This window comes from Panthera uncia (assembly GCF_023721935.1).
Source record: "Panthera uncia isolate 11264 chromosome B2 unlocalized genomic scaffold, Puncia_PCG_1.0 HiC_scaffold_24, whole genome shotgun sequence".
NCBI lineage: Eukaryota > Metazoa > Chordata > Mammalia > Carnivora > Felidae > Panthera > Panthera uncia.
In genome coordinates this window covers 104,555,999-104,569,956 of record NW_026057580.1, presented here as the reverse complement: position 1 = coordinate 104,569,956, position 13,958 = coordinate 104,555,999, and the positions used below count along the sequence as shown (strand labels likewise).

Sequence of the window (13,958 nt, the reverse complement as noted above, 5' to 3'; positions counted from 1 at the left end):
CTCTGTCTGTCTCTCTCTCTCTCAAAAATAAATAAACATTTTAGAAAAAAAGAATTAATGTGAGGATTAGATGAGTCATCATAGATGAAAATGCTTGGTACACCATTTGGCACAGAATAGGCATTTGTTAAATGTTTATTTTGTTCTGCTTTCTCAGTAGGCTTTTCTTTCTTAACACCAATTACCTTCAAACCTACAGCAAATTAGGAGAAAAGTCCTTATTAAAAGCCTTAGTCATTGGCAAATATAAGCTTTTACCTAAAAGTGCTACATTAAGGGATTAAATTCTTTGCAAACCTTAACAGAAAAATTAACAATCACCTTCCAAACATGGGGCAGGTGAACTAATCGTACAGTTCACATTCAATACATACCATCATGCTTTGAGAATGAATCATTAGATTTTACGCCTATGTACATAACCAGGAACTTAACTGAAGCCAACTAATTTTTTTAGGAGTACAATAGTTGATGCACAAGTGTATTTGCTGCCACGATGTCCTTGTGGGCTTAATCCGTCCTCTGCAAACAAACAAACAAAAAATCACAAGATCCCAATTTTTCCAGGTACGGGTCAGTTAGGTCATTAGCACACCGAGCTACCCCAACGCTCTATGGAAGGAGAGACAGCTACCGGAAGGACTGGAACCCATTCTCCTGATTCCCTGGCCACTGCACACTGTCACATCACTAAGTCCCTCTCTGAGCAGACTTAAATCATTTTTGTTAATCCAGAGGCAGGAGAGGGAACAATATAGTAGAGTGGATATCGTGGATTAGCACTCAACATCCACTTCTCCCTTCTTAGAGTATTTTTTTTTCAAACTGCCATTGCCATCCATTAGTTGGTCATGAAGTCAACTTAGGGGGTCAAGACGGGCATTTCTTCATGAAGTGGCATAGCCTACAGGAGTACAGAATTGCACAGCAGAGACCAGAATAGAATCTGTCAGGGCATCCCATTGTCTTGTGAATCTTTTATTTCAGGCAGACATGTGACTGTGTGAGTGTGTGTGTGTGTGTGTGTGTGTGTGTGTGTATGTGTTGAATTTTAGAGTAAAGTTTATCATAAAGTTTGAAAAACATTGTTCCAGTATGCCTTTCTGCACTTGTGATATTGGGAAGCCAAATACTGTTTCCCAGAATCCCTTCAGAAAAGATTCCAGATATAATTTGGGTTTTGCCAGCTAGATGCCCAAATGTGAGGCCTGGAAGATGACAGTAGTCACACCTCTACTGCTACAGCTATTTCTTTTGGCAAGCAGAAGAAACACTCTTGGTTTTCTGCGTCTTCATTAGCAGAGAGTCACAAGGTGCTTGATTCTGAGAGATGAGGCGCAAGGCGCCCATTTCCTTCTGGCCCAGGTGGCAGCAGGAAATGGAGCGAGCAGCAGGAGAGGAGGCACCGTAAAAGTGGTAGCTTCCAGATCTTGGTAGTATCAATGAGATTCTGGATCCTCTGGCTTTCTGACTACGGAAGTAGCAGCGGCTTTTGGTAGTCTCATTCTGTGGTGTACCTTTGGGAATTGCTAAGGAAACTTCAACTTCAAGTCTATTCTTCAGCCCTCACATGATTCTGCAAGCCACTTAATACCCTCTAATAAATCCTTTCTTGGTTAAGCTACTTGGAGTAGTGTCCATTCTGTACTCTACACTGTTAAAACTAAGAGGAAATGGAAATATAGAATAAAATCTCTTGGTACTCAACACTATACTGGAACCTAGTTATGAATCGCTATAGAGAATTCTGAAGAGAAGGAGATAACCAAGTAATTTAAGTCATTGATATTTGGGGGCTTTTTTGTTTTTGGTCTAGTTTTTGTGGATCCTATACCACCAAGTGATCAACAAACACGTATTCATTGATAAAACTACATGATGGAAAACATCCAATGGCTTCATAGTTTCATAACTAGCTACAAGAAGAATGAATTAATCTGTCAGACAGACCTAAGACCCTAAAAAAGGGTCCTGGAAAGACCCTGAGATGGGAATTTGGAGGCAGAAGTTTTGTTGAATTGCAGTTAGAACAAAACCTGTAGGCAAGTAAGAAAGCAGACTGGGCAGAGGAAGCAGTTGAAGTATAACACACTTGCAACAGAGGATTTGGCTGGTCTTACGGGCTGGTGTAGTTCTGAATATGACATGACCCTTCAGAGTGGTCTTGAATTGAGGAAAGAAGGCCAGGTCTTTGTACTCCCACACTGACCAGTCACTAGATACAAACTGCCTTTGGGAAAAGTCTGTGACCCAGGATGAGGTCACTCCCTTCAGCCAAGGGCAAGTCCTTGCAAGGAACTCAGCTATAGATTGTCAAGAGCCAACAGCTCTGGGCAGCTGAAGGAGTGCTTCAGTCCTAAAGGGAGGACCTGGGTGGTGAATCACAGCATCTGCTCAGCACTCAGAGAAGTCTGAGTGAGTAAGAGATAATGGGGTATAAGCTGCTGTGATGTTAATGTGGAAGGAAAGTGTAGATAGATAAGAGAGAAGACAGGAGGTAGAGCGGACAGGGCTTTGTGATTTATCCGATATGGGAGGAGGAAGAGGAACAAGTCAGAGTTCCCTCCCCAAACTCTGTCTTGGACATCTGAGCAGATGTCAGGCCATTGGCTGGGGCAGGGAGCCCAGAAGAGAAAAAGGCTATTGGCGAGAAGATGATGGGAGTCAGAAGTTATAAATTCAACATTGCAAAAAAAATAAACTAATTAAAATAAATTTTAAAAAATGGGGCATCTGGGTGGCTCAGTCGGCTGAACATCTGACTCTTGATTTCAGCTCAGGTCATGATCCCAAGGTCGTGGGATCAAGCCCTGCATTTGGTTCCTCAGGGAGCAGACAGCCTACTTAAGATCCTCCCTCTCTCTCTCTTTTTCTCTCTCCTCCCACCCCTCTCTTCCATTCTTGCTCGCTCTCTCTAGATAGATAGATAGATAGATAGATAAAATTCAACATTGCATATGCTGAGTTTAAGATTCCTATAGGATATAACAACATTCATTGAGCACTTGTGACATCCATGTCCTAAGCTGCAAACCTTATATACATTGACTCATTGAATCTTTATATAAAGACTCTGTGAGGAAACTAGTCTTGTGATTCCTATTTTAGTCCTGAAGCACATGGGTTTTCAAAGTGGTTAATCAAACAGCCCAAGTCACTCAGCAGAGCTTATATTTGAACCCAAGTCTATTTTGCTCAATTCCTACAGGTGTCCTCTCCACACCATCCGGCACCAGCGAGATCAGGACAGGAGTCTGATCTAGAGAGACAACGGTTGGCATCATCATTGCATAGATGGTAATTAAAGCCACAAGAATAGATGGAACTAGTTAGCGATATTTACAATAACAATGTTGTTCGCTAACATGCATTGCGTACTCCCCACATGCCAGGATATTTTCTAAATGCTCTGCATTATTTAATCCTGACAGTAATCTTGTAAAATGGGGCATGATTTCCCCATCTTCAGTCCACAAACTGAGTGGTTTAAACAACATATTGTCTCACAGTTCTGGAGGCCAGACGTCTGAGACACCAGCTGAAGCAGTAGAAACAGAGACAGAGGGAAGTTGAGTCCTCATGACATCAAAGGAAACCAGCAAGCATAGGACCAGTAAGAGCACCCGGCCATGAGAGCCACCCTGTACCGTGCATCTGGCACCCCAATTGTTGGACTATCAACCACATTCTGGTTTCTGTGATGTATAACTGTTCCTCACTGACTTCCGACTGGGAGGTCAAGATTCACACCAACACTCATATCCATACTCATCCTTACATTAACCTCTGATTTCACTTTTGTTTCCTATAACCTTAAAATAATCTGACTCAAGAACCCAGAGAGGCTGGAGTGGGGGGGGGGGGGGGGGGGGGGAAATGAGCTGAATGTCACATCACGGAAGCTAATGGAAAAGAATAATCCAAGAAGGAAATGGTCAATTGTATCAAATGTTACAGAAAGATCTAGTAAGATGAACACTTCAAAACTAATAGAGGTTTGGGGCACCTGGGTGGCTTGGCCCACTAAGTGTCTGACTCCTGATTTTTGCTCAGGTCACGATCTCAGGGTCATGGGATCAAGCCCCATGTCAGGTCTATGATGACAGTGCAAAACCTGCTTGAGATTCTCTCTCTCTCTCTCTCTCTGCCCCTCCTCCACTCAGGCTTGCTCTCTCTCTCTCTCTAAATGAATAGATTAATTGATTAATTTAGAAAAACTAACAGAGGTTTGCTAACAAAAATGTGAGAACCGGGTGAGTGGAGACCGAAGCCAGGTTGCCACGGGAAGATGGTGTGAAGAGGAGGTGAGACCAGAAAGACAGAGCGAAATAAGGCCCTACGGAGAAGTTGTTGGGGCGTAGAGGGACTGATTTAAGATGAACATATTTAATGCTGAGGGAAAGAAGCCACAAAGGAAAGTGAGGTTGAAAACGCTTTCGAGACAGAGGACAATTGATAGGATGAAGTTAGTGAGGACACAAGCGGCCAGGCGGAGGAAATAACCCGAGGCAAGAAGAGGGAAGGGGGCCACGATATATGCACACATATCAGGCTATTCTAGGGTCTGATATTGAAGATATGTCCTGTGATGGCTTCTACTTTGTGGGTGAAAGAGGAGACAAGATTATCTGCTGACAGTGGAGAAAGAAGACAGGTTAAGAGCCTTGAGGAAGAGTAGAATATTTGCAACAGTCATTTTGGAAAATGGCAGCGAGCTCGAACTGGGGAACTGGGAAGGATTACCAGTTAGCCCAGAGGGCTCAGGTGAGAATTTGCCAGGCCACCTGTGCTTTCCTCCAGTCTCATCCAGTGGGGCAGGAAAAGCAGCAGAAACATTGTTAGTTGGGACTAATTCAAATCTGAGGGATGAGGGGCAAGAGCACAAGGAATGAAGGTGTTGGGAAAAGAATGACTATAAAAAGGAACCAGAGTATCTAGGCTGACCCCAGATGGCAAGGCTAGCAGGGAGAAAATATGAGAACCAAGGAAACCCAAAGAGCACTTACGTGGGGGTGAGAGATAGAGGTCTGCAATGATAAGAGTTTATGGAGATTGTAAGATTTTAGAGGTGGAGAAGTTGCAGGTGATTAGAAGATCCTAAATTTGACCAAGGGTCATAGATGTGTGCTGTGTGCCTGTCCAGCTTTCCTTCTGTCATTACGTGTGGTTCTGGTTGAACAGATCACCTTGGAACCTCACCCCACCCCACCTCACTGCAGGCCAGTTGGATTCATGGGATGCAGGCCAGTGAGTTCATCCCTTGGCCACAATGCTTCGTTCGGAAGGAGTGTGTGGCCAAGAAGACATGATCAGACTCTTCTTCCCTGACACTCCTTCCGTGAGTTTTGGAGGCAGAGAGTGTCTCATTTTCTCAGCTCATGAGTTGAAAAGACCATGTAGCTGCTGGTTATCATCTTTGCTCGGGCTTGGAGAAACCCATCACCAGAAGGAGAAAGGGAGACCAACATGCAGAGACAAGCAAATCAAGGAGAAAAGGAAGATGGGTAGAAGCAAAAAGAATCCAAATAACAATTTTAAATCCCTGCACTAGCCGTGCTGAAGCTAGTCTACTCCTGAATCTTTCAAATGAGTACCCCGCCCCAAATTCTCTTTGACTTACAGGAGTTTCAATTGGATTGCTATAAACTGTAATCTAAGGTTTAAATAGCTGAAACAAAAGGAGGTAAAAGTATGAGGTCAAGAAGGCCAAGAAACTAAAGATAAAACGTTGTATGAATTTTCCTTATGGGCACTAAAGTCACCCGAGAAGAAGGCAGCACTTAATGTGGCTGGAGAAGACACCTATGAACCATCTTTTTTTTTTTTTTTAATGTTTATTTATTTTTGAGAGAGAGAGAGAGAGAGAGAGAGAGAGAGAGAGAAGACAGGTGAAGGGCAGAGACAGAGGGAGACTGAGGATCCAAAACAGATCACAGAGCTCAATGTGGGGCTTGAACCTATGAACCGTGAGATCATGACCTGAGTCGAAGTTGGATGCTCAAGTGACTGAGCCACCCAGGAGCCCCACTATGAACCATCTTAAGTAGGAAGACATACAGGATGTTAACAGGTAACTGCAATGAGGACCGAGAGAAAAGTTATATTCAGTTAGCAAGGAGCCTCAAATGAGCAATGATTTTTATACAAAGACACGAGCATAACAGTGTGGAGGCAGCATAGAGGAGAGGGAAGCATACAGACTCCACTTACTGAGGAGAAGCTAAGTGGGGTTGTACAATAATGTGGATAAAATCACTATTGCATAGAGTGGGCAAGAGCCTTCCCGATCAAAGGTTATGTAGCCATGAAATGCTTCCCAGTGACAATTAAACTCCACGTCCAAGTCCCAAGTATTATTACAATATAAATAATATAGACATTCTTTAACCACTTTCCAGCCCACCACCCCTTGACCTGGAATCACCCCCCCGTTCATCTGTAAGACAGACAGACTACAAGGTAGAACTGACTGGGTTTAATTCTTTTTTTTTCCTAATGGAGATATTTTATGCATGCATTTAAATGTCCCAGACAATGACCAGAATAATAATCTCAAAGGCAATTATCACTCAAGTGTATTTGGTAGAAGAGTTAGTGTTAAATATTTTAAAACCCTGGTTAGAAAATCTCATCAACATAACACGTTTTATTGGCCAACATAAAATATACATGGATATTATAGAAGAACAGAATCTAACACAAAAATGTGAGGTTGGTCTGCCAGCTCTAGAATGAATGCCATGGAGGGAAAGCCAACAACCAACTGGCGTTTCAACAAGGAGGAAAATGGCTTTATTAAGGGATTTCAATTTGTCTAAATGACAAATAGTTAACGTGCATATGGACCATCTACACGGATAGAACTTATTTTTCTTATGTCACGAAATGGAGAAATATTTTTATGAGTTTATGCTTTTAAAGTGACGTCGAATAGTGTTGGAAATAACTTCACAGAGAAAATAAACGAAGTTCGTTAAAGACGGTATTTGGAAAATGAGAACAGAGATATAAAACAGGGGTATAAAAACAACCCCTCCATCTCTGAACGCCCCCCACCTTTCTATGGCATGGCTGAAGCAAAGCCACTCCGCAATTCAGTCCTCCAGAGACCCAGACAGTGAGGTTGCCTCCTTCAGTCTGAATGCGTATGGGTCCAGAACAGCAGCCACTGTCTCTACGGAGCATGTGAGGGGATCTTCAGAGACGACTTCTGCAGGGAAAATACAATTCTGCCTCTCCGGCCTGTTGCAGACCTAGCTCGTGTCCTCAGTCAGGGCTGCGAAGGTGTGTTTATTCAGTTGCAAAAGGTACTTTATACTATCCTTGCACACAAGGGAGAAAGCCAGGCGACCATGACCCATCTCCCAGAGGACATCCTTGCTTCCTCTTCCTCTGTGTGATCTGTCATCAGTAAGTGTCCAACTCATTTCCTTTCCTCTAGAATTTGCTTTTTCTCTCTTTTTCTAAAATTTATTTATTTTGAGAGTAAGAGAGCACGCATACGCATGAGCCAGGGAGAGGGAGAGAGAGGGAGGGAGAGCAAGAATCCCAAGCAGGCTCCTCGCTGTCAGCGCAGAGCCTGACTTGGGGCTCGATCTCAGGAACTGTGAGATCATGGCCTGAGCCAAACTCAAGAGTCAGAGGCTTAACCGACTAAGCTACCCATGTGCCCCTCAGAATATGCTTTTTCTCTTAATGTTCGGATGTAATCTGTGTTTCCCCTCTCCTTTAATGAGACACCAACACTTTTTTCAGAAACTGTTTAGAAAATTACATATGGCAAAAATAAGGTAATCGACCAAAAAAGTAAAAGTTTCTCTCAATAAAGTTAAGAATATGGCTTCCTGAAAAATATCTGTGAAATACAAATTTAAAAAGAAGGCAGCAAATGACAGAAAGTCATAATAAAATCCCAATCTGAAAAAAGTACCCCTGCTGTCAGTGCATCTGATAAACTGGTGAATAAAACTGTACAGGATTTCATGTGACAGGTTTCATATTAAAGGTTTAACTTTTCAAGGACTGAGATCAACCCTGCTCCAACATGAAAAATTGCCACCAAATGTGATCTGGCAGCCACATTTAAAACAGGTAAATTTCTTACAGGACCTTGGACCCTGTGTATGTTTTACCAAATAATTTGGTATATTGCCTTTTAAAGAAATCATATGGGTAACATTCATAAATCTGTTACTTTGGGGGCTTCAATTCTTGATTCTATGAATGTCTGCCTTTCTTTATGGGGGCAATTTTCACCAGGATCACAGGAATTCAGGAGAAACTGGAGGAGTGTGATGTAACAGAGAAGGTACAGCCTTTGACCCAGAGCCAGCATGGTAAGACTTCTGGTTCAGTTGCTAACCAATTGCAATCTTGGGTAGGTAACACCCTCTCTGAGCCCCAGAGAGGTTGTAAAATCAAACACTAAACCTTCTCCACATGGCTATTATGAGAATTAAATTGGGTAGGAAAGCCCCCAAGTCATAAAAGGAGTCCCATAAATGTAAATTCCCTACCACCATTGCCCATTCTAGGTTTACAATCTACTGGAACTCTTCTGGGTCCCAAAGTGCTAGTAAATAAAAAAATAGGTGTTTTTAGTGTCAGACATTTCCCTACAGCTGGCACCTCTGAGATCCTTTTTTTGCAAATGACGGATCCTCGCTCTATCATCAAAGTATATGGTATTCACATACTGATCAAATTTCAAAGGTTTCGGGAATTAGTGAAATCGAGAATTGTGTGCCATCACTTAGCTCTACCTCCTTCAAGAGACATGGTATTCAGTGAAGGAGTTTTAAGTGGCTTTGGGGGTGCCTGTCTCCCCCAAGCGTCACATCTTTGAGGCAGGCACAGGTGACAAAGTGATGCCGATGTAAATGGATCAGTCTTTCAAGACATTTGATGATTTCATAGTCGGGAAGTGCAAGACTGGTCATGTTCAAGCCCAGCTTCTGGGAAACCACTTCCCTGAAGTCCACCAGCTGCAATATCAAACACACACATTAAGGGTGAGAACAAAACATGCTGACTACTGTTGGTCTGAATGCAACCAACCAAACAAACAAAACCCTGTGGAAAACCCAGAGGTACATGAGGTAGGCAAATTACTTACTGTCTTTTATCTTAGTCCTCTCATTTATAAAATAAGAAGGCGAATCTACTCAATTCCCCCTACGGTCCTTCCGGGCACCAACTGCCAGTGATTTCACAGCCACTTAGGGTGGCATTTCATGCCAGTTAGTGTGGCATTGGCTACCAAGTCAAGAATCTCAGCGAAAAGCAACCACGAATGAGACCCATGTTCTCACTTCCTGAGGGAAATAACCATATGCCTACTTCCCAGAGCTGTTCTGAAATTCGGATCAAATGAAACAATGAATGTGTATGTTTTCTGTATACTAGGAAGTGCTTTACAAATGCTGTGGTTGTGCACACCGTTGATAAGTACGTGGAAGTTTAAGTGGGCATGGAACCACTTAAACTAAAGGAAGAACAAAGGGCAAGAAAGTATGAGCTGATGAAAAGAGAAGGAGCTCTAAATAATGACCAGATGACATCACATAAACAGCCTCCTCACAAACCATAACATCGGACCCTCCGGGACTACTCTCTGTCGATCACAAAAAGAAACATGGAGAGGTGACGAGCTTGGAGAAAATGGATGAAAAGATGCCTCATAGTCCTTCACATTCTCATCAACTGTGATTCTGCGCTAAAGCAGGAGCAGATACATCAGGGAGATCGGGCCAACCCCTTGCTAGAGGTACCTTCCATTTTGGAAAAGATGCACTCCAACCTGAAGACAGATGTTACCTCCAGGAAAACTGCCTTCCGAACATTCTCACCATGCGTTCATTCACATCCCAACCTCCTTCCTATGCTGAGTCCAATTTGGGGAACATAATACCCTCTCCCCGCTAGTGTCCCTGGTGAGAAAGTTTCCCTCAAACTTTTCTCCCCTTTCAAATATGGTCAAAGCTCTTAATTCCTGAGAGGGTTTCCTCTGAGAACATGCAGTTTATAGTTTGGCCTTCCTCGGCTCGGCCTGACACATGAGCCAGAGCAGAGGCAGCCAAAGAGAAAAAATATCCTAGGATGAGAGTCCACTCTCTGCCCTTTTGAGCTTCAGAAAGAGAGGGAGATGAAACCCAAAAGCAATGGGGGTCAGGCTGCCCAGTACAGTTCTTTGTGCGTGACCTCCTGATGTGCTCGCCAGATAAAACTCTCCTCCTTGCAACCAGCCAGCGAGTGAGGACTGTTTTATGGCTTCCATCTGGGCTAGATTGGCCATCGAGTCTGGGTGCCACTGTTTGAGAGTTGGGACTGTTTCCTGCCACTGATCTCTGCTGGAGATAAGCCTTCCCTCCTGAGGCTGAAGCCTGGGATGATGCAAACTTCAGAGGCAATGAGTGCACATAATAAAAACCTCTCCACAACCAGAAACTGGCATTTCACAGGCTTTCCGCTGCTTTGATAAGAACGTCTTTTTTCTTTTCTACAATTCACGCCATGAAAATGTGAATTATTGTTCTTAGCAGAGTAAATCATTATGGTTATTTTAGTGCCAAAAAGATGCTAGAGGGTAGACAGGTACATTGAAATGATATAGAAAGCTTTGTAAATTGTTTTTGAAGAAGCATATGAATAATTTTCAAGCTTTTGAATTGTCCTATCTTTCCTAAACAAGATTTTACCACCAGATTTCTACCCACCTGCTTTTCTCTCTTTTCTGCTTCTTCCAGAGATTTTTTTAGTGTCTTCATTTCACTGGTTACCACTTCTATCATGTTCCTGGCTCTCTCTTTATCCTCCTTAGCCTCATGCTCTGTAGAATCCAGTTCTGACTTGACAGACATTAGTTTTTTCTCAGCTTTCTCCTTCATCTTCTCAAGTTTGTCTCTGGATTTATTTAGGTCTTCAATGGCTTTGGTCTGTTCCAAAGTTTTAATCTAAGAAGTTAAGAGAATGCCAATAATTTCTTTTGTATTTATCTAGGAAAATTGTATCAACAAGATAAACTAGAAGTCAATGAAATTCACTTAATAACTTTTTTATGAATAAAGAATGGAATTCATCCCAGTTATATAGACTTTGCTAAGCATACATGCTGGGCAAACATGTCTTAAGGCAGTTATAGTTTATAAACATGTCAGAGTACCATTATTGGAGGATGTAGAGTGTGAGGCACTTTGTCTTTATTAGCTTAATATGTAAAATTTTTCCAGATTTGCTTACAAAAGAGTATGAATAAAAAGGTTGAAATTCTGGCAAATACTACAACATAGATGAACCTTAAAGACATTACAATAAGTAAAATAAGCCAGACACAAAAGGACAGTTATTGTATAACTCTCTTTATATGAGGTCCCTAGGACAGGCTAATTCACACAGAAAGTAGAATAGAATTCCATCCCCAGTGGAGGAATGTGGAGTTATTTAATGGGCACTGAGTTTCAGTTTAGGATGACAAACAGTTCTGGAAATGGATAGTGGTGATGGTCGCACAACACTGTGAATGTACTTAATGCTACTGAGTTGTACGCTTAAAAATGGTTAAAATGAGGGTGCCTGGGTGGCTCAGTCGGTTGAGCGTCCGGCTTCGGCTCAGGTCACGATCTCACGGTTTGTGAGTTCGAGTCCCGCGTCGGGCTCTGTGCTGACACCTCAGAGCCTGGAGCCTGTTTCAGATTCTGCGTCTCTCTCTCTCTCTCTCTCTGCTCCTCCCCTGCTTGTGTGCGTTCTACTCTCTCTCTCAAAAATAAACATTTTTAAAAAATTTTTTAAATGGTTAAAATGGTAGCTTTTATGTTATGTATATTTCACCACAATTAAAAAAAAAAAAGAGCTGGAGGCAGTTTTCATATTTGACACAAAATTTTTAAAACTGACCATTAAAAATAAATATGAATGAGCTAGCACTTAACACCCACTGGGATGACCATAACGAAAACAAGACACAATAACAAGTGTTGGCAAGGATGTGGAGAAGTCAGAGCCCTTACATACTGATGATGGGAAGCAGCTGGTATAGCTGCTATGAAAAACAGTTAACCAGGTTTCAAAATGTTAAACACAGAGTTAACACAGGACCCAGCCATTCCACATCCAGGTTTATATGTTCAAGACATTTGAAAACTTGTGTCATACAGAACCTGTATACAAAAAAAAACTGTACACAGCAGCACTATTCATGATCACCAAAAAGTCAAAACAACCCAAATACCCGTCAACTGATGAGCAGATACATAAAATGTGGTCTCCCCACGCACTGGAATGTCATTTGGCGACAAGAAACGAAAATCCTGACACCTTGGATGAACCCCAAAAACATTATGCTAAGGGAGAAAAGTCAGTCACAAAAGACCGCTGACTGTATTAGTCCATTTATATGAAAGATCTGGAAAAGGCCAGGGACTGGTGGGAGGGGAGATTGGGGAGTAACTGCTAATGGGTTTGAAGGATGATGCAAATGTTCTGAAATTAGATAATGGAAATTTGGTTCCATCCACTATAACACACACAACTTCTTAAGAATTTAGCTCCTTCTCCGGCAGAGAGGAGGCTGATAGCAGACATGCTTGGACAAACTCAAAGCTCCAAACTGGTTCCATGCAAGAGACAGGTAATCCTTGGGAAACTGACAGCTGCTGTGGGACTTGCAATCAAGAAGGCATAAAAACTACCACTGTAGCTTGGGAAATCCGTAGGCCATAAGATGTCAACAGTTGGTGGAGAAAGGAACTCTGAGTCCATTTTTGAGCCAATGATATGGCACTAGAGGACCTACCACTTGAGTCAAGTTAATGGCACCCACTAAGTGCAGGTCTACAGAGGTGGACCTGGCAGATCATTCATGGATTTCAAGTTATCAAAACCCACATCTGAATATGCCTAGCATATTAGATACAGTATAATGGAGTATCGCCTCGACGGTGCTTCCCGAGTGTGATGATGTACAGTGGTCACATAGAAGAATACTCTTGGTCTTGGGGTGCCTGGGTGGCTCAGTAGGTTCAGCATCTGACTTTTGATTTCAGCTCAGGTCATGATCTCACAGTTCGTGAGATCAAGCCCCAAGTCGGTCTCTGTGCTGATAGCATGGAGCCTGCTTGGGATTCTCTCTCTCTCTCTTTCTCTCCCTCTCTGCTCCTCTCCTGCTTGCTCGCTCACAGACATGTGTGCTCTCTCTCTCAAAATAAATAAACATTTAAAAATAAATAAATAAAAGCTTTAAAATAATTTGTGACATGGCCCAGGAACTATATAACATATCCATAATTCAGCGATTTGATCATCAACTTAAGAATTTAAAAAGAAGGAGGAGGAGGAGAAGAAAAAAAAGAAGAGGAGGAGGGGGAAGAGGAGGAGTATTCTTTGTCTTAAGAGATACCAGGCAAGTATTTAGGGGTAAAGTGTCATGATGCATGTAACTTACTCTCAGATGGTTCAGCAAAAATGAAAACCTCCTACCCTCATTAGGCAAAACACAGCAATCAGTAAAATATTAACAATTATTACATAAATCATTATGTGAAGAATAAAATACTGTCCATTATACTACTCTTGCAACTGTTCTATAGATTTGAAATTCTTCTTCTGACAAGAAGTCAGAAAAGGGAACTTTCCTCAGCCATAGCAATTTCTTACTTGATACATCTCCAAAGGCAAGGGAATTAAAAGCAAAAATGAACCACTGGGACCTCATGAAAATAAAAAAGCTTCTGCACAGCAAAGGAAACAATCAACAAAACTAAAAGGCAACCAACGGAATGGGAAAAGATATTTGCAAATGACATAGCAGACCAAGGGCTTGTATCCAAAATCTATAAAGACCTCACCAATCTCCACACCCGAAAAACAAATAATCCAGTGAAGAAATGGTCAGAAAACATGAATAGACACTTCTCTAAAGAAGACATCCAGATGGCCAACAGGCACATGAAAAGATGCTCAAC

At 42.2% G+C, this 13,958-nt stretch overlaps 1 protein-coding gene across 1 annotated transcript in view; it reads right to left on the bottom strand.

Moving 5' to 3' along the window:
- Positions 1-5,467: 5,467 nt before the first annotated feature.
- The window catches only part of CCDC170 (coiled-coil domain containing 170), a 90,247-nt gene continuing 81,756 nt past the window's right edge, over positions 5,468-13,958 (bottom strand). The window contains exons 9-10 of the mRNA XM_049654671.1: positions 10,716-10,952; positions 5,468-8,984 (exon numbers count right to left, since the gene is read on the bottom strand). Coding sequence (XP_049510628.1) covers positions 8,784-8,984; positions 10,716-10,952 — 438 coding nt within the window. The 3' untranslated portion in view covers positions 5,468-8,783. The remainder of the gene's footprint in view (positions 8,985-10,715; positions 10,953-13,958) is intronic.